Below are 20,539 nucleotides of genomic sequence, written 5' to 3'. Positions count from 1 at the left end.
CCGGGCAACAAAGGAGTGGCTCCGTAAGAAGCATTTGAAAGTCCTGGAGTGGCCTAGCCAGTCTCCAGACCTCAACCCCATAGAAAATCTGTGGCGGGAGTTGAAAGTCCGTGTTGCTCGGCGACAGCCCCAAAACATCACTGCTCTCGAGAAGATCTGCATGGAGGAATGGGCCAAAATACCAGCTACTGTGTGTGCAAACCTGGTAAAGACCTATAGTAAACGTTTGACCTCTGTTATTGCCAACAAAGGTTATGTTACAAAGTATTGAGTTGTATTTTTGTTATTGACCAAATACTTATTTTCCACCCTGATTTACGAATAAATTCTTTACAAATCCTACCATGTGGATTCATGGATTTTTTTTTTTTTCACATTATGTCTCTCACAGTTGAAGTGTACCTCTGGTGCAAATTACTGACCTCTGTCATCATTTTAAGTGGGGGAACTTGCACAATCGGTGGCTGACTAAATACTTTTTTGCCCCACTGTACTTCTAAGTCAGGACTATAAATTTTTATTGTGTGGGTGCATAAGGTGAATGTGTTCACAATCTCTGGGGATGGATTATAGGACTTTATATTGTATATTCGTTGGTAAAAAATTGAACATTATACAAAATGGTTTTACATTGTGGTTTCAAAATGACTACATTATCTTGCATTTTATAGCCATGTAAAGCTAAATTTGTTACAGTTATACATTTATGTTGAATTTGTAGCAGGATTTATGCCTGATGAATGCATCTCCTATTATAATATTATATTGCATATTATATTATAAACTAAAACAAAACTTCTGCTTGGTTTCCTCTTTAGCTCCATCCATGCCAGCATATGACCAGGAGACCTCTCTGAACCAGACAGACAGCACAGTCACTGTGCTGCTTAAACCCGCACAGAGCAGAGGTGCCCCAGTCAGGTAGGCTCTCACAATAACACCCACAAGCACACAGTCAAAAAAAAAAAGACAAAATGGCATATTAAAATATCATCAACAGCAAATAGCTATCAAAGAGCCTGTATTTATCAATGCCTCATCATGAAGGAAAGTTGCCAGGAAAATTCAGTACCTTACTTCATGTATCTGAGTTTGCTTGTTTGTGGATTTTGATCCTGTGAAAGAGAAGCACAGCCTTTGAAGATCAGAACAAAGCTGGGGTAGCCGAGCCTAGCTTCAGGATCTCTTCCCTTTGCACTTGTTTTATGTACCAGACTGCCCACCCGGAGTCATCACAGGCTTCCGGGGAAATGTAGGATTTTTGCCTGCTTGATGCAGCATTTATTAGTCATTGTTAAAGAAACGGTACAGTTGTTTTGTTCAAATACCAAAAAGTCATGATTAGGGTTTATGCAGGCCGCTGCAGGGTTCTGGCAGGAGTTCATCTCGCTTGTTCTTCTGTTATTTTCCAATTGTATTTGTTTGGTTGTATTAGTGTACCTCAGCTCTGGAAGCCGGGACAATCAATTAGCCTGGCTAAGTGCAAAATTAAAAAATAATCTCCCCACTGGCAGGAACAAGATATTAAATGTTAATTATTGAGCTTTGGATTCCAGGCAGGTGGATGTAGCTTTGCCTTAAACAGATGGGTGCAGTATTGGTCTTTCCATCTATCTGCTGAGCTCCTTCTTTAAATAGTTAGTACTGGCCAACTGTGTTGGGGGTGCACAGAATAATAAAACATCTGACTAGCAATGCCCAGGTAAGTTGCTTTGCCAGGCAGTACATCAAACACAACTGAACAGTGGGAAGCCAGAACAGGTTCTGTAAGAACAGGGGTAGGTTTGGGGTTGCTCACTGGATGCACGCACTGTCATGCACCCTTTAGAAGTATGTGGTGAATTAACATTCCAAGTTTTCCAAAGGAAGAACCTATTTTTTTATTTTTATTTTTTTTAGCACGGATTTATATTCTTGGCCAGTAACATATTGTGATTCCAGCCACCAGGACTGAGAGGAGTGAGTGGGAATGAACACTCGGGCTTGCTGTAAAACTCAATTTTACACCATCAACTCATCTGATTCCTTTAAAGATTACAGCCAGGAGATCTTTAGTCAGGCTTGTCAGCTCATGTTTTGCCGTATGTGCAGCTGCCCAGATTAATGCCCCAGCGCCAAACAGAGGGGTCTGAGCAAGAATGACAGAGTGATCACTTTTTAATTTTCTCCCAGGTACACTTCAGAAGGCCTTATGCAGGCTGCCATTCTTTCAGCTGAGTAATTACAAACCCCTAATTATAATTAACAGTGTGTTGTGAATTGGAGCTTCCATTCATTAGCATGCTGGACTCCTCTTTTTGTTTCCTGTTGGAAGGCATGTGCACCTCAGGAAAAGATGAAATGGATTGGGCTTTGGAGATAGCGACTTTAGTTTGAGACCCGTTCTGTTCTGAGCCACAACTGTGCAGTAATGCTTTAAAACTCGCACATTCAGTGCTTGTTAATTATTAAATACAGAGAAAATAGCGTGTTTTGATAGAGACGCTTAGTTTTAAGGATTATATATGTTTAATGAGTCTCAAGACAATCCATTAAAAAAATTCATCAGTAGAGTTCAGTACATGGCACAAATACACCTCAAAACTAATTGAGGAATCCTTTGATCACAGCAAAGCCTCTTCATGTCTAAACTTTAGAGGTTTTCAGGTACACGCTTCTATTCCCGCTTTCTCACTTCTCTTTAATCTCACAGGACGTAAAGGCCAGTGCACTGCCTGTTCTGCCTTCATGTGTGCGTCCAGTGCTTCGATAAATAAGAAATGCAAAAGAAAAGAGGTGGTGTAGGTTAGCAAACAGGGGAGATTATGATGCCGGTCCAAGACAAGATACTGGCAGGCTTTTGAAGGTGTTTTCCACCCCCAGCTCAAGTGACACACGATGCCTTTGAAATTTTAAGGTGACTTTAAAGTAGCTTCCATTCAGAGGAGTTGAGTTAGGCGGTCTTTTGGGATCTCCTGTCTGGACAGTAATGATAAATGTACTCATATGAGTCTCCCAGACTGAAAAAATAACAACCTCTCTAATCTCTTTTGGGTTAGAAGGGTGAGACGGCTAAGATGCGATTTAAAGTTAAGGTTCGTCGAAAGCTGTAAATATGTCCAAGCACCTGGAGAAACTGGAAGAATGGCCTGAAGTCATAAACTTCTGAACTTGGCTGATCCAGTCAGTCTGAGAGATTCTGTTAATCAAGGAGTTAAATTTCACACTATAGTTACTTATTTTTGCGCTACTGCTCATGTTGCAGGAGTAGCCATCTTTTCTAGAGTAGTGGGTGGCTCATTTTGAAATTGAACACTTTATGAAATCAGTTTTAAAGCCCCTGTGAAATAAGGATTTGACAAGGGAGAACACTGATCCACAGCACTACAGAGCAAAGCAGCACGGGGCTTGATTTGATAACGCAATCTTGCATGCTGATTGAGTTTAGGAGGTAATAGAGCTCCCGACATTTGAGTTTCTAACAGCAGATGTTTTGCTGTAATACAGGAAGGGGGAGCGCTCTGGAAGATCACACGATAGGTTAAAAAGGAAGACATAACAGACAACAAATGTCCATTTCACTTCAGCATCCTGCAGTCATGCTGACGTCAAATCATATTTCAGATGGATCTGGGCAGACGTTGTCACTGCTGAGGGAGGCAGTCGATTTTTCATTTGTGTAATTGCTAATCGGTATAACATTTCCAACTTGGAATTTGCTTCTAATCTCTGGGGATGACACACATAGCCGGGAACAATTTTTACCAGAGGGGACACTGTTTCTTTAAGAGGATTAGCGAACTGTCTATCAGTCATGTCGCGTTAAACTAATGTTTGCAATAGCCCCTCGTCAGGGCCAGAATACGCCTCCTCACACTGTAACATCAAAATAGATGTGTACATGTTGATGCAGACATAAGTGATTTGAGATGCTTTCCTTATCATTCATGCCACTAAATCAGTCCTCTCTTTCTGCCATATCCTTTGCCTTGAGCAAGCTTAAATGCATATGCATAAACAGAAAAATGTATAATATATACAAATTTCAGTTCCATATTAAAGTAGGCCGGGTTCCCATATAGTTTTTACCCTGTAGCATCAGATTTTCTTTACTTCACCACGGCCTGAAATCAGTTAAAGGATTTTCTACAGTACTAAAATAAGCACTAACTTTCTTTGATCACAGCAGAGCAAACGCTAATAGCTGTGCCTAAACATGACACAACTCAGCGCTTTTTACGATTTAATGGCAAATGTAATCTATGGCACTTTCTAATTTGTTTGCTTTATAGCTTTATGGACACCAGGGAAATATAAAAAGTAAGAAGACAGGGGTACAGAGGAAGGATGCTGGGTCAGGAGAAGTGTGTTACTTACAACCACTCTTAAATCAGACGTATACTGTAGAGCCAGCCGATTAGCATTAGAGTGAGAGAGACAGTGATTGAAATGCTCCCCATACCCCGTTCCCTCAACTACTCAAACTGCCCAGAGTTCTCCCTTTATCAGCCCACATGAAAAATAAATCAGAGTTTCAGGTCACAATCCAGTCGATTTCGCCATAATTGGTTGGCGTCACATGGCGACAGAGCTGAAATCTATCGGACAGCAAGGCTGGAGGAGGCCTAATTGGTGTCAGTTCAGGTTGCAGTGCTACACCAAGAATACAGGTCTGCCCTGCCGGCCATTCTGACAGACCACTTTTAACGGCTTATACCATTCATCTGGTACAGCTTTTCACTTCATCCTTCCTTCTCTCTGTCTTTCCATCTTCTGTCGGAGAGTAAATTTCAATGGCTTTGGCATTAAGCATCATTACGCTTGTGTTGAATACATTTGAGATGTCAGTCAATCCATCTGTGGCATTCTAAACTTTGAGGCAAAGATCAGCTGATTAGGTTGTGGTATCCAAAGGTCATGCCACTGTGAAATTACAGCATTTTTATGCTTTCCATGACTGGGGTTGTTGGTCTGTACACAGGCCACGCCAATTCTTAACTTTTTAAAGTACGTGGACTCAAAGAATTGGTTAGATTTTCATAGTAAATGTTTAAAGTTTGTTTATGACTTTGCAAAACAATTGTTATTCTCAAGAATTCAAGAATTTTTACTTACTATAAAATTTCACACAAATGTCCTGAAACTTGAACTAAACTACTGTGCAAAAGTCTTGAACTGCACCTAATTTCTTTATATTTTGCTTCCACAGAGCAGGACTTCCTTGTAGTTTTTTTCCTAATTCCTTTTTTTTTTTTTTAATGGTTTTGTCCAATCCCTCTCCGTGATTTCTAAAGGTCTTTTAAAGTTTTTCATTGAACATTGGCTGGTGTTTCACTCATTTTTAGTCCAGCCCTCATACCTGATCATTTTTGGATAAATACTTTTCGGGGGGGTTAAAACCATCTAGCAAGTACTAAAAAGGATCCTAACTCAACGAATGAATGACAGTTGTCTACATGTAACAGACAACTTGGAAAAGAAACCATATAAAATGTTATATTTAGGTACTTTATCACAGAGAGCCTGATGGGGGAAAACATGTAGCTTGTTGCAATTGATTTAATGGAATCTACAAAAACTGCAAATCATAACTTACATTGACAGACTTAAAATGTCATTTTTTGCACTAATAAGGTGATTGCCAAAGAGCTATCAGCTGGCAATTTTTTTTAATCCCAGCATGGTGTGCACTGTGTCCTTAAAAAGTTTGAGGAAACTGGAAAGTAGAAGACAAAACAAGTGACAGCCCTAAAACTTAATTTCCAGGAAAAAAAAAAATTCAAATCCTTAAAAGACCTGACACAGGACCCGAGACATGGTTCTGACCTTCAGTTGATTCGTCTACTGTTCACCGTTCGTCAGAAAGGGCCTCAGTAGCAGGGTGGCTGTCAAGAAGCCATTCTCATGGAACGGAAATGGGGACAAAATGTTTGAGGTATACCAGATTGCACAATAACTGGACTGGCAATAAGTGGCAACATGTCTTACGGAGTAATGAATCCAAAATTGGCATTTTTGGGTTAAATTATTATCAATATGCATGGGGGAGGTCAGGGGAATGAGGTACAACACAGAGTGTCTACAGTCATCTGTAAAACATGGCAGAGATGCATTTCAGCCAATGGTTTGGGGGATCTTGTCAAAACTGATGGAATTATGAAAGCAGAAAAATACCATCAAATTTTCATCTACCGTGCAATACCATCTGGAAATCCACTGATTAGCAAAGCCTTGATATTTCAGCTGGCAATGATCCCAAACACAATTTCAATGCAATAAAAGCATACCTTGATAGAAAAACACAGAGCATGGATCTCAACAGTATTGAAGCAGTGTGGGATCATCTTGACAGAGAACGCAACAAAAGGCAGCCAACATCCAAAGAAACATTTCAACTGTCCTTCAAGAAGCCTGAAGGACTACTTGAAGAAATGACAGGAAAGCTTGCCTTTGAAAATCCAGGCCGTGTAGAAGAATAAAGATGGTCATACCAAAAATTGACTTTCAAGTTTGTTAGGATTAGACAAACTTTTGTCCTTTGCCTATACTGTAATTCCATTTATGCTTGCACCTGTACCAATAAGTCATTGCACCCATTTCTCATTTGTCTGGAAAAAAGTGGAAAAAAGAAGGCTGGCCCTAAATTTTGCACAGTACTGTAAGTTAATATGATAAAATTGCAGTACTGCAACATTGACTACTTGTAGCTTTCATACTCTTTCCTGTCACTTTGGGATTTTAGTTGATCAAGTACAAAGAGAAGCGGACGTATCCTTTAATATGTCAATTAAGCATTCAAAATGAGCATATATTAATATTATAACCCCTTTTTTTTTTTCTTTTTTTTTTTTTAAGTACTTGGAGTACGTGGGCATTTTGCTTTAAGTGATTATACTTTAGTAAATGATTTGAAGGCCCCTTCTATCATCAATGTGAATGCAAGTTTCTTGCAATTCCCCCAATTGGTATATCAAGAGAGACATGAGCTACAAAGGATTTTTGTTCTTGCTACCAGAGCCATAGTTGTTCATCTGTTGTAGTTTTTTCGGTGCTCATTCATGTCATGCCAAATCAAGGAAATGACTAAATCACTCTGGTCTGTCAAAATGATTCATGATGTAAATTGTGAACTCAGCATGAGGTCACAAGGTGTCAGCTGCTCAAGGGCATATTTACATGCTTGCACTAATTACAGAAAAAAGGTTTTTAGAACAACGTGTATTTTTGCCACCATTAAACTCATGAGTCAGTTTTGCATTTAAGCCGTTGCAGTGAAAATGGTATAGTAAGTGTTCTACTTTAAATATTTTATAGCAGGAGAGCAGTTTAGCACTGACACTCTTTTAAGTAAAACCAGTAAAGGAGGTTTTATTGTCTCCATCAGTTACAGAGAAGAACAAAACTGTTTTATTAAATTGCAAATGTATTGTGCGCTAGATTTCGGTTTCTTGGTGCTGTAAATATTCTGTGGAGAAGAAGCACTGAATTAGATTTCCACATTACAAGAGTTTTTACCCTTGGAACCTCATAGCCTTTGGCACTTGGTATTTTGCCTGAGGAAAGGAAACCAGTTCTATTCATACTGTGCCTGTCATTAAGTCGTAGCACAGCTGCATCATCATATCATAAGGAGCCACCCAGGGAGAGCCAGCGCTAGTTTTTTGTTTCACTGTCTGCAGATTGATTTGGAATATAAAGTACTAATATGAGCGAGCTGAGAATCAGTGTACATGCTACAGCAAATATTTACTGTGAGTATAATGTGTTTTATTTCTCCAAAGGAAATATGCAGACGTGCAGTCCTTCATGGGTTATGTCTTTAAAAACAGATAGTTATCCATCTTACTTGATGAGTAATGTGACTGACAGCAGAGATAATTAGAGATTAAATTAATTATATTTAAAACTTCATCGTCCTATTATAGTTCAAATCAAATCGACAGTGTTCTGGCTGAGGCTTCCATGAAGTCTAATCATTTATTTCTCTGCTGTTCTGCAACTACTTAAGTGGCTCCCGTGTACCGTCTCCACCTGCCCTTTGACCTCTGCTCTCAATAGGGGACAGTAATTAAAGCCTGATTTCTCCTGCAGACTCTCAGCAGGATTAAATATTTCATCACCTCCCAACCCAGTGCTAAATAGGAGAGCTCCAAGGAATTGGGACACACCCACTAAGAGCAGAGGGGGATTTTCTAATGACACAGCAAGCATCTTATGATAAACTATAGGGTTAAAGAGCACATGCTGTACACACAAAGGGGATACTTAATCATCCAGTACCAACCGCGGGGAACAATTGATCATCTCCAGGGCTGTTTGTACTGCAACTGCACAGCTTAAGAGTACAACCACAACAGTGCAGCTATTTTTCTTTAAAAGATATTTCTTTCCACTTGTTGTAATAATCTAGGCTAAGGAACATGTTCAGGGTCACCAAAGCTTTACACCTCGGTAGGCACTAATATTTCTTATGGCACAATGCAACTGAATAGATAAATTGAATTCACTGTTAGATGGTTATGAAGGCTTCAGGATGATTGTATTTTTCATATAGCCTTTTTAGTTAGAAACTCTTTTTAAAAAAAGGCAGATTAGTAATTTATCATTTTCTTATCTCAAATTCTAATCAATTAATATTTCATCTAGTATTGTAAGTTTATGCTTGGTTAGAAAGCTGTATCCAAAGACTGCAGTGCCTTGCATAACACTAACTGCTAATTAGATAGTAACACATACATTAAAACATAGCCCTATTATTTCAGATGCATTAAAAGGGTTCTGAAACGCACTGACACTATACAAATGCTAATGAAGTCCTGTTCAGCGACTCAAATAAAGCTGCATATCAAGTTCACTCTATCTACAGTGTTGCTACTTTCTCATGGTAACCTTGGATAACTGATCAGTGGTTTTACACAGTGGGATTCCTAGACTTCCAGTATAGAGGGGGCAATGAATGCCTTTCAAGCACTGCAAATGTTGACTTCAAAATAGTCTAATTAAATTCTAAATGAAGTCAGATGGCAGACAAAGCAGGTAAAATGAAGAAGGCAAGGAAGATTTGTGCTACCAGATATAAACACATCATATGGATATAGTTTACATGTCTTCAGGTATAAAATGGGCTCTTAGTTCTTGCACCAACATACTGTGCGTATACTCTGTCCTCGTTTACAGTGGTTTCTAGATTCTGTGTGAATTGTTAAGTGTTTACGTCCATCGTTTTCTGCATTGCAGTCTTCAGTCATAGCTTTCATCACCAGCCTTCAGTGGAATAACACATGTGTTAAATTGCCTGTATGATGGTCCTTGCAGGAGAGCATGTACAGTAAGGAAAAAACCCCACAAACTCTAGAAAACAGTGTGGGACTCGTGGTCCTGTTTAAACAATAGGCAAACGATTTATTTATGTATTTATAAACACGATGCAGTTGCGAATAAAAGCTCTTAAACCAGCTCCGCAAAACTAGAGCTCCACCATATTTCATTCATTTCTGAAATCCTTCATTCATAGAGCACACAAACTTTGCTCCATCGTCTGTGATAATGCGTTGTTGGTTCTTTAGCTCTTTTGCAAATGGATCACTAGTTCCCAATCATGGCTGGTTATTCTGCGTGGCAGCTGTAAACAGACTCTTTGTCACTCAGCGACTCAATGGATTTAACAGGAGGTCCACTTCAGATGCGCGATGCATACTAACATGAACGTCTATAAGACAGTCAGTCTCCCCCTCAGGCTAAGTGGCCGGCTCGGAGACAATGTCATCCCTGTCAGAGTCACAGAGGGCTGCAGGTTTGATCTAGCTAAACACAAGACTTGGATGGAGAGGAAATGGAAAGAGCCGTTAACCTTTTCATTTGCTGAATAATGAAAAGGCAAATAAATGTCCCGTGCCACCGCTCATTTCTGTTGGCCGGTATTTTTCAGTCTTTTATGTTGACTTCACTTTTAAGAAGGGATTTATATAAATAGAGTTCTTATTTAGTCGAGAAAAACAAGTAATTTATTGCTGTAGCCTTTACACAGCGGGCAGACAATCAATTAGTTGTAAATATGCTTTAATGCATTTGTAATTTATTAAATAACATTAATGGTATTGTTACTCAGTGTATAGCTGATTGCCCACATGTAAATGCATGTTGTGCTCACTAGTTTTACACTACATCACTAATTAATAATAATTGTAATGATAATCATAGTCATAATCATATTTATAGTAATATATCTATATGTATTCATAAATGGCATATTAAGGAGGACTAATGTTATATGAACTAAGTCCTCGCTAATACTGTAACTTACTGATACCTTAATGCTTAATAGTGTGACATTATAAAGTGCTATTAATGCATTTAAGTAAAAGGGAATGTATACATATCTGACAGACATTGCAAAACCAGTGTAATATTAGTTTTAATCCAACAGAAGTTCTATTTAAATAACTTGTTATATAATTAAAGTTAGAGAGGATAAGAACTTGGTTTGCATTACATAAATCTCTTATTTCTTGTCTAAATGAGTAATGAGTAATTTCTGGAGACTCAGTTCGCTCTGAGATTTGGAGCTTTGCAGCATGCATGTTTGTGGCTTTCATAAAGAGACAATTTTTACACTTTATAAAGCAAACTGGCAAAGCAGAAAACTGTCTGTATTGCCAGTTGAATTCTACAAGAGCCTGCTTGGCCCAGTGGAGTATGTTAATTTTGTTTGTCCTGCATTTTCAGTGCGTACCAGGTGGTGGTGGAGGAGGAACGTCCACGCAGAGCACGAGGGACGGCAGAAATTTTGCGCTGCTACCCAGTTCCCATTCACTTCCAGAACGCCACGCTTCTTAATTCACAGTACTACTTCACTGCTCAGTTCCCCGCTGCTGGCATCCATTCGCCCCAGCCCTTTACTGTGGGGGACAACAAGACCTACAATGGGTACTGGAATGCCCCTCTGCTGCCACAGAAGAGCTACAGTATATATTACCAGGCGGTCAGCACAGCCAATGGGGTGGGTGGCTGTCATTTCTTATTATTTTATACAGCATTTTCTGCACTATAGCTAAACCATGGCTCTAAATTGAACTTGACTGGCAGTTAAACGTAATCAAGTCCTGTAATGACGACAATAACGTGCCTGTGTTTGTGTATTTCCATCTTACCAACAGCAACTAGATTTTTACATCGTGGTGTTACTACTTTAAGGTTGGGATGAGAATTAATCAAATATTAGTTTTCAATAGTGTATACAGTAGTTACCTAAAAATTACTGTTTTTGTTAACCTAAAATTAGTCAATCATACACTTTATGAAAAAAGTGTCACAAGAGTTTCTCAGCCATACAAACCTGAAGAAACATGAAGGTCCGTTAGCACAATTTTTGTGCTGATGCTAATATTTGGACCTTTGCAGTTACTGAGTCTATGGAGCACTGGCAACTTTTACTTACTATCCTCCTCAGCGCTCTGTAATCCCTCTGTAATTTTACACGGTCTCCCTCTTTGTAGGGTTGTTAAGTTGTTGAGGTTCTTTCTTTAACACTTTTACTTTAAAATTTAAAGCTGGTTGTAAAATATCTTGGAGGGAAAAATATAATAAATGGACTTGCTGCAAAAGGGTCTGAATTAAATTTGAAATGACCCATTCCTTGAGAAATGTATATAAAGACAGACTGCGTGGCTAGATACTTGATTTTATACCACTGTGCCAATGGGACTGAAAGCACCTGAATTCAGAGATTAAGAGGGTGTAGCTCAATATTGGCCTATATTGTGTATCTACAGTAGGATCTATGGGCTATGATGTTGCCATATTTCCACAGTAGTTCAGAACAAGCAAACCAAACACTGGCTTAGAATGGGACTTTTGCATTTCTCTCATTTTTAGCTACCACCATAGGTTTTCCCGAATGCTTTGAAGTAAAGGTGGAAGGTGAAGTGAGAGGTATTCAGATGGATTTGCAAGTTGAAGCTATGCTGCTTGAGTACTGAATACTTTTACTACCTCCTCCGACCAAAGAATGACTGAAATGAAATAAAAATTCGAACTTGTGAAATTCTTTCTCCATTTGAAGCCTTTATGCGACACAGTGCCCTGCCTTGTCTCAGTGCACGCACAATACGCTTAAAGGACGCACAAACACAACTAAACGCTAAAGACAATATAACGATCACTGCCTAGGTGATTCAAAGGAATTAAGGTACTAAGCATAGTAACTGCTCACGTTGGCAAGCACATGCATGGCAACCTTGCCATTTCACACAGCTTCTGATAGGTGCTGCAGTACTCTTGTGAGTTTACTAACGACACTTTGTGTAGTCTTAATGGTCCGCAGCAGGGTCAGGCTTGGAATGCAGAGCTCTGTGTCGTGACATGCCTCCCTCCATTCCTGTGGCCCTCTTCTCCTGCCTTTTGCTATGGAGCTCTATGCCAAATACCAGACAACTCTTTGATCAACAGCATTTAAGAGCGGCAGTTGTCCCAGTGGCAGTTAAGTGTGAGAGACAGGGAACAACAATAGGGGCTACCAATCGTACAGGTCGCAGCCTCTGTCATCAAGTGGCATTTGGCAGGGCTCTCCCTCGATGGAGCCGCAGCAGACAGCTCAATGGCAACTTCAAGAGCCTTGCCGATTGTGGTCCTGAATGAGAATCACCATAAACAGTCTCCTTGAGAAACACCAGCGTGTCTTTAAGGAGGCAATACAAATAGCATGTGAGCCTGGGCTGAATCCAGTTAGAAAGTTTTGCTCTTGAGAGTAAAGCACTGGCAGTCTGAAACCTTCCAGGGTGAATCAGTGAGTCGGATGTATTGTCTGACGGCGCTCTTCTTTGAACAAACAAAATGATAGCGTCTGTGTTGATACAGCATAGAGCTCTGTCTCCGTAATGGAGACATCTCTGACATCATTTTTACATTCAATGTTTTGATTCACAGTGGGCAAATGCACTCTCTTTTATTAAGCCTTCACTGTCAATAGATGGTCCTAGAAGCCTTTATTAATGTCTGATGATTTTGGTATGATTTGTTTGGGCCTTTTAAACAAAATTAGCACTTAGAGAAGGTGTGCGCCATCCATACCTAGAATTTTTTTCAGCCTTCTGTTCAAATAAAAATCAAATGTGACTTGCAATGTTGCCTTTAATGAAATAACCATCTGACGGCTTAAAAGCCACAGTAATGGGAATGCACATGCACACAGGATCACATCTTTCTTTCTTCTCCTTATTATGCCTCTCATGGCCTCCCTCCCATGTGGGTTCATTGCTCATTGGACAGTTTGGCCGGGACAACACAGGGACACAGCACTCATGTCTTTTGTGCTGTATTACTCATTGCCTCCCTGTTCGTCTCATGTCCCTTTTCTTGTAAACCAGAATATTGTTGACAACAAATTTCACTGCCAACAGCGAGAGCAGTGTTTTCAATTTCTTTTTCTTTTTTTTTAATGTTGTTGAAGGCTGTCAGAGCTGGAACTTCATTACATATTCAGAAAGTCTCCCTGACGTGTCATTTTTGGAGCTCTGCATGCTGGGTTGGTGTCGCTTGTCACAGGGCTCTGGTTTCTCCACAGTGGCTGACCACCTTGAGCCGCAAGCTGCCGACAGATCGCTGTTGGCTGACAAATCAGCAGCTCAGCACCACTAATCTGTGCTGTGGGCCCTCTCGCTTAACTGCGTTTTGTGTCACAGTCATTGAGCTCAACAGATGATAGGGGACAGCATGGAACTGTCCTTGCTGTTTTGTTGTAACTATGGGTTCTTACATAGGTGTTGTTGCTGCTGTAAGTCTGTCTTTGTGTGTGCGTCTCATAATAACCTATTTCCCCATCTCTTTTCCTCCTTTTTATTTATCTCTTGGTACAGGAAACCAAAATCGACTGTGTGCGAGTTGCCACTAAAGGTAGGACTAGATCGGTTTGTGTGAATAGAGATGTTTACGACATGTACTTCCTAACGTCTCTTGCATTTGAATTCTGGGAACTAACAGAATTAACGTGTGTTTTTTTTTTTTCTTTCTAAATGACAACAAAAGTGTGAGATGAGACAAAATTGTGTGATAAATGTAGTCAATTTATCGATTGAAGCGTGTTTTCCGTGACTTGGAGGCAGCCTGTGTGCCCACGGAGGTCTGTAGGTACTTAGCTATGCTGCCTCAACGTCCTGCTCCACACATTAGGGGTGATGAAGTCTAAGCACCATTGATCTGGGAGCAGAATTGATAAGGCCAGAGGGAGCCGTAGTCACACTCTGCTGTGGGCCGTGGGAGGTCCTGTCACACGCCCTGACAGTCTCTTATATTGTGTAGTTTGCATGCAGCCCTGCTATAGATTTCTTGGTGGAGTTCCAGATGTCTCCATCTACATGGCTCAATAGGCAAAAGCCAAAGAGTTCATGGGCTGTGGAATTTTATCACCTGTAGAAATATGCTTTAGTGCCCTACATTAGACTCATAAAGATATTACAGATATTAACCTTTGTGAAATTATTGCTTCTGCAGACTTGGTGGAACAAACTAAAAAAATCCCTGCTGTTACTGCTATTTAGTGTCTTTCTTAGAGGTGTTGCATGATGATGGGACTTGTGTTCAGTGTGGCCTGTTTCTCTTTCTTTGTCTCTTTTTACTGCATGCCCTCCTGGATCCACTGACTATACACAGCCGCCATACTCGTGACTCAGCTCACAACCCCGTACATCCGCATCGTCCCAGCGCCCGGTGACAACCAACTAACAGGTCCGTTATTCTCTCCACAGCTTGGTAGTAGCGCTCTGGATTTGAATTCATGGGTGGGGGCACTCATGATTCCCTCAACAGGAGGGGGGGGGCAACAAGTGGAATGTTGCATGTGTGCATTTTTTTGTTTATCGTCTTACAATTTGCATAAAGTCATTATGATTAAATCAAAGACTTGACGACGTTGCCTTCTACCTTCATCTCCTCAGAATTACTGGACATTAAAGGCCCGTTTGAGGTGCGATTGTCATTTGATGTGTCAATGTTGGGAGATTTTTGACAGGAGTTAATCCCCTTTCATGAATATTTCTCATTATTTCTGGGAGATTAAGGGAGAGTCGGTGCTGGTTGTTGCAGCTGTGACAACTGCAAACACACAAAAGGAAGCTCAAGTGAAACTATTTAAATTCTGCTCAGTTTTTTACTTGTTGGTGCACAAATCGCCCAAGTTCACTGACAGCACAGAGTTGCGGTAGGGTGACGCACAGCCCCCGCGGCTCTATCGAGGATTTGTCACTGACGGCGAGATTAGTCTCTAACGGTATATTGGTACAAAATCAGCTCCATCAATCCAGACATGATGATGTCACCCGTCTTGAAATCCTCCACAGCCCGGGCCTTAAAATTGTATATTTTTAAATAAAGGCACTTGGTGGCTGTTGATAACGACACACCAGAGGAAGAACAATATGTCACAGCCGGCCCGGGATGGATATTTAACTTTTTGATAGGAAGAGAAAATGGCAATTCTGGAGAGAGAAGGAAGCTCACTCTAAGATATTTGACATAACAATTTGTCATTCTAAATTTACCTCTGGTGACAAGGAATAATGGTGTTGTTGAGGTGGACAGTTGTGATTCTGGCAGAATTGCCTTCTGAGTGCTTCTTATCACTTCTCAAGGAACAGATGCTGTTAAAAACAAGCTGTTTTCTCCCACATCTTCCTCTCTCTTTGTGCCTCTCGTTGTTGGCTATCTCCTTTCAGGCTAATATTTAATGTTTTTGTTATTTCAGTCATTTTTATCGGGCATTATCTTTCCCGCCCTGCGTCTTACATTTTTCTACAGCCCAGCAACCATTTGCCCCAAATGTGATTAACCAAGGGTAAAGATGGTATGCACTTATCTCTCTCAGTGCAGCTTGATCCACAGAGCGCTGATGTCCACTAAGGGCAGAGCTAGAGGTGGTCTTTAGGACAATAGGGAGTCACTTGCTGTTAGGATTAGCATTAGTCTTTGTTTGTACTAATATTTATGGTCCTTGGAATATTGGTGCACTGATTCCACACTGTCAAATCAGTGAGAAGATATACTGAATATATAGATTAGTACTTGGGTATTGGCTTAATGTGGCACAACATAAAATGGTCACGAGATGTGCTCGAATCTGTGCTCCATTTGTTTGACTCTTATCCATCACTGTGTTTTTCAGGAGCAGCCACTCATAAGCCTGATGCAGTGGAGCCCGAGAAGCAAACTGACCACACCGTAAAGATCGCAGGGGTCATCGCCGGTATCCTCCTCTTTGTCATCATCTTCTTAGGAGTGGTGCTGCTCATGAAGAAAAGGTAAGCTTTTTTTTTTTCGTCCCCCTCCCCCCTTTTAGTTTTTGAATGACTATTTCAGATTTGTGGAAGTGGCTGAACTTACTTGCAGAGCACCAACAAATAAGTAGTTTCAGTTTCATCAGTTTGTATATTTTTCCCTCAAACAGTAGCATTGTCAGTGTCGTAGTAAATAATTAATTTGATTATGTTGATACGCCCCATTAAGGCTGTTTACAGCCATGAGATACAGTGTGCCATGAAAAATTAATCCGTTTCCACGGCACCCTCAAACAAATGTGCAGCGCCTCAGTGACACTGGGATGGGAAAGAAATATGTTTTTGAGTGCCGTGGTACGGAGAGAGGCGTGAAGGAGATAAGAAAGAAAATGTGATGAAAAGCTCAAAATCAAAGAGGATGGCCGTATAACTGAAGGCTAAGTTTACATTAGCCCCGGACCCAATACTGGAGAGAGGTCTTCTGTACATATCCCAGCAATCAGGGGAGCTAAAGCTCAGCAAATATCAACCCCCTTTTGTCCACGGCGAGGCTTAAAATAATACAGTGCCAGTTTCTGCAGAGATTTCTTCATTCCCAAGTAAAACTTATTGTGCGTTGCATATAATTTGTCCTTTTGATATGAAATTGCATGTCTCGAATTCAAGTCTAAAGGTCAGCACATTAGATCAAGTAGATGTAGCTGAGTGGGAAGACATAGTTATGCACTGATATAATCACTGTGTTTCATGTTTATTTTTGACGGTAATATAAGATTCTTCATACAGCAGGGCCTTTCTGCGTAGCACAGCAATCAGTGGGTGGGTGTGAAAATCGGCACACAGTAATGGAATTGTTTTCAATTAGCCTTAATCAAACCGGAGATGGAGATGACTTCATTGGTTGAATTTTGTGTAATTTACCGTTATCAACAGGGAATCAGAGTTGTGTTTAGACATTCAAACGTCTCATTAAGTTTCAACCTTGGAGGTCAGATATGGTAATTTTTTTTATAGGTGTATCAAATTATGTGTTCATAAAAGGGGGTTTTGGTACTGTACTGAGACCCCTTACCAAAGCATGACATGACTCCAAGCGATCACCTTTGCCCTCACGATCACTAGTTTACCTCCACGTATGCCACCATATCTGATTTTGTTCATTTCTTCTCTTTTTTCAAACATTAATATATTTTTACTTTTTCTTTCCTTTTCATTCCATCCCCTCCCCTCCTCCACTGCTTAAATCCTACCACCACCCCACTCGGCAGAAGAACCTATCACTCCTACACTTACTACCTGTAAGTAACCACTTTGTGTAATGTTAGTGCCATGCTTCTCACCCACACACTGTTTCCCATGCATGCAAAGAGCCATGTCATCCTCCTCCTGCCCAGAGCTATTACAGAGGCCCAACTGTAATCTCTGCTGGAGGAACGGAGGACGCCACTCCAATGCATCTCCACACGATGAACAGATCACAATGTATGTCACATTGGCTCAACTTCTGATGAAAAGAAGAAAGACACGCCTACACCCCCACAAAATAAACCTGCCACAGAGATGTTATTGCAGACGTAGTTTCTGCCAGATTTATAAGGAGTTTGTTTATCAAATGATGATGAACTTAACTGCCTTAATGATTGTACTGCTGCCGAACTCATCTTGTGAAAGAGAAGAAAAAAAAAAATCAATCCAGCACCACTGCTTTTTTTTTTTTTTTTTTTTTTTATTGAGTGTGAATTTTTCATTTGCCTCAAATGATTTCGTCTCTGTTGACTTGTCAAAGCTAGATTTCTTTTTCTTTTTATTTTCTTTTTTTTGAAGTGCTTATCGCAGTGCATCTACACTTCAGTTGTGCCCAGAACTTCAATGAGCTAGTCCAAATATTTCACTTTTTCTAAACTTTTATATACTCTTCAGATGCAATTGATAACTCTGAGCCTGATTAACCACACTTGTAGTTTAATTACCCACAAATTTTGAACATCGCTAACATGTTGACTTTATCGATTTGGCTCCATGTGCATGTGATAATTTGTAGTATTCTTTACCCCCCACACCATCCTGTCACACTTTCATCAAATCATCTCAAATTTCTCATGCTTTTTCTCCCCCCCTTTTTTCTTTTTTATCCAGCATGGTTTTTGGACCTTTTTTTATTTTGCGCAACCATCCCATTGATTCTATGGTGATGGTGGAGTTGTGTCTTTAGCTAACAAGATGCTTGCATCACTACAAAAAAAGCTGATGTGATCATAGAATATCTCTCTATTCTATTTCAATGTCTCCGACATCACAAAACAATAACTGAAGCGCGCCTTTATGCGCTCTTAATGTAACAGATGATTCCACATCACACTGCTGAATGGTAAAGAAGCTTATTCTGCAGCTCTGCTTTCCCTGCTGTAGCTCATAGGCTCCCTCTGTAGTCTTTGTGATGGATGCCGACTAATCTGTCTTGAGATGACTGTGATCAGAGAAGAGAATGGAGGCTGCCTCGCATCAAAGAAAATCTCAGAATACACCTGGAGATAATACAACCCTGAATACTCCGAGTGTCACTCATTTTAGATCACAGCTGTCTAGAATGGAAAGCCCCAATGACTTAGAAGAGTAGTGCCTTCAAAGCTGAGCGCACACATCGGCCAAAGCTAAGCAAGAAAATATTGGTTGCTGTGAAATCATCAAAATAGCAGTTTTGTATTCTTGGTATTTTATTGTTACTTACACGTGTTCTTCTCTTGGTTTGATGCACATTTTTAAAAGGAGGAGAATTTTATCAAAACAGCCGATTCCTTGCCAAAAAAAAATGTCAATGCAGTTCTTCAAGAAGCGTACAACAGAAGCACGTACAATGATTCATTGAAATGCTTCAATTAATCATTTTACATCAGAAATTTAGGATTTATTAGCAAATTTTGGTGATAGTGGTGTCATAGTGATGCACTTTATTGTGTTTGCTCTGATTGGCAGGTTCCAGGTCACTTAAATTAACACATTCCACCAGTTTACTGGATGTGTTCAGAAGACAGCCCATGTTAAAAGCTTTTGGAAAATCCCTTCAAATAGGCATTTTTTTCCCTTAGTGTTGATTTCTGTGGCAGTGAGGTGATAGTGGAATGCCAAATGTTGTGACTCCCCTCTAAAAGTGTCAAGATAACAACATGATATGAGGCTAGTAAAGAAGGATTAATGGTCCCCTTGAGAAAATGTGCTGTATATGCTGCAATATAGGCATACATAACACTAGAGGAAAAAGTTTTTTAATATAGATACAGAGAGAAAGAAAGACAGGTATACTTTTTTTTTTTCCCCCCCCCCATATTTTAACTCTTTCGCAGGTTCATTGCAACGAGTACATCGCCTCTGCACAACTGCTACAATGAAACATCTACAACGCTGCGAAGGCCTCAGAACATTTTCTTACAGAATGCATATTTATTCTTCAGTTGCTAAAGAATATAATACACATTCAGAAAGTAATATTCACATGACAAAAAAATTAATGATTTGACTAACTTTTTAGTTTTTTGTTAACATATGTTATCGAAAGGTATAATAGGTCATCAGTTAAATGCATAAGGATTTTAAACACTAGGCCTTCTTTACTATGTGATGTGTGTGATGCAGCTGTGGGCAATGAGTAGCTGGTATTTAAAATGGAAAATATTTGAATCGATAGTACGGCTCCCAGTCTGCCCCCCTCCTGTGTATACCTTTCGTGTCATATGTCAGCGAAGCTAGAATGGAACAAAGCATTTCCCATGAGGGAAGTGCATATTCATGTCAGCTAATTGGGAAGAACTCTTAATTATTTATTTTTTTCCTGGAGTTATGTGAAAGCTGAAAGGTTGCATCTCACTGCTGAGGTGTTGTGTAGGGAGGCTTTATACGCCTCAAGCAGTCTAAGCCCAGCTAACAAACAAATATAACTCATATGCTCAATATTTCCAAGGTTTCTATTGTCAACTTAATAAAAGACTGCATTTTTAGACAACCTCCACTTGAGCAGTCTCTGAAATTCTGAAGTCTGCTATGAGCTTGCAACACCTCTACAATTGATGAAAACCATTAATGCTCTCATGCATTCATCAAAGTCTTTTAAAGGCATGAGAGCGTACTGCTCTCGCCAAAATATGCACTTTAGGTATATTGCCAGAGGTGGCTGGGAGGGCTAACACGCAGCACATCAATCACAGTGCTCATTAGCAATGCGGTTACATGTGTGATCAAATATATGACCGTTCTTTAAACAAGTGGTCATACCGGCCGCTGTGGCTGCTGCTGGTGGGGAC

At 40.1% G+C, this 20,539-nt stretch overlaps 1 protein-coding gene across 4 annotated transcripts in view; it reads left to right on the top strand.

Moving 5' to 3' along the window:
• LOC146687387 (receptor-type tyrosine-protein phosphatase mu) overlaps positions 1–20,539 on the top strand; it is a 169,030-nt gene that overhangs the window by 100,462 nt on the left and 48,029 nt on the right. For 3 of the 4 annotated variants that reach the window (XM_085438067.1, XM_085438068.1, XM_085438066.1), the window contains exons 11-16: positions 819–921; positions 10,705–10,978; positions 13,833–13,869; positions 14,626–14,700; positions 16,133–16,268; positions 17,513–17,542. In XM_085438067.1, coding sequence (XP_085294193.1) covers positions 819–921; positions 10,705–10,978; positions 13,833–13,869; positions 14,626–14,700; positions 16,133–16,268; positions 17,513–17,542 — 655 coding nt within the window. The remainder of the gene's footprint in view (positions 1–818; positions 922–10,704; positions 10,979–13,832; positions 13,870–14,625; positions 14,701–16,132; positions 16,269–17,512; positions 17,543–20,539) is intronic. The other variant, XM_085438069.1, reaches the window with a different exon arrangement.

The sequence above is a fragment of the Copadichromis virginalis genome, linkage group LG18 (genome assembly GCF_057382275.1).
Source record: "Copadichromis virginalis isolate Kocher_CV1m ecotype Utaka linkage group LG18, C_Virginalis_male_GT1.1, whole genome shotgun sequence".
NCBI lineage: Eukaryota > Metazoa > Chordata > Actinopteri > Cichliformes > Cichlidae > Copadichromis > Copadichromis virginalis.
The sequence above is the reverse complement of the archived record's forward strand: the minus strand, read 5'-3'. Positions and strand labels throughout refer to the sequence as shown.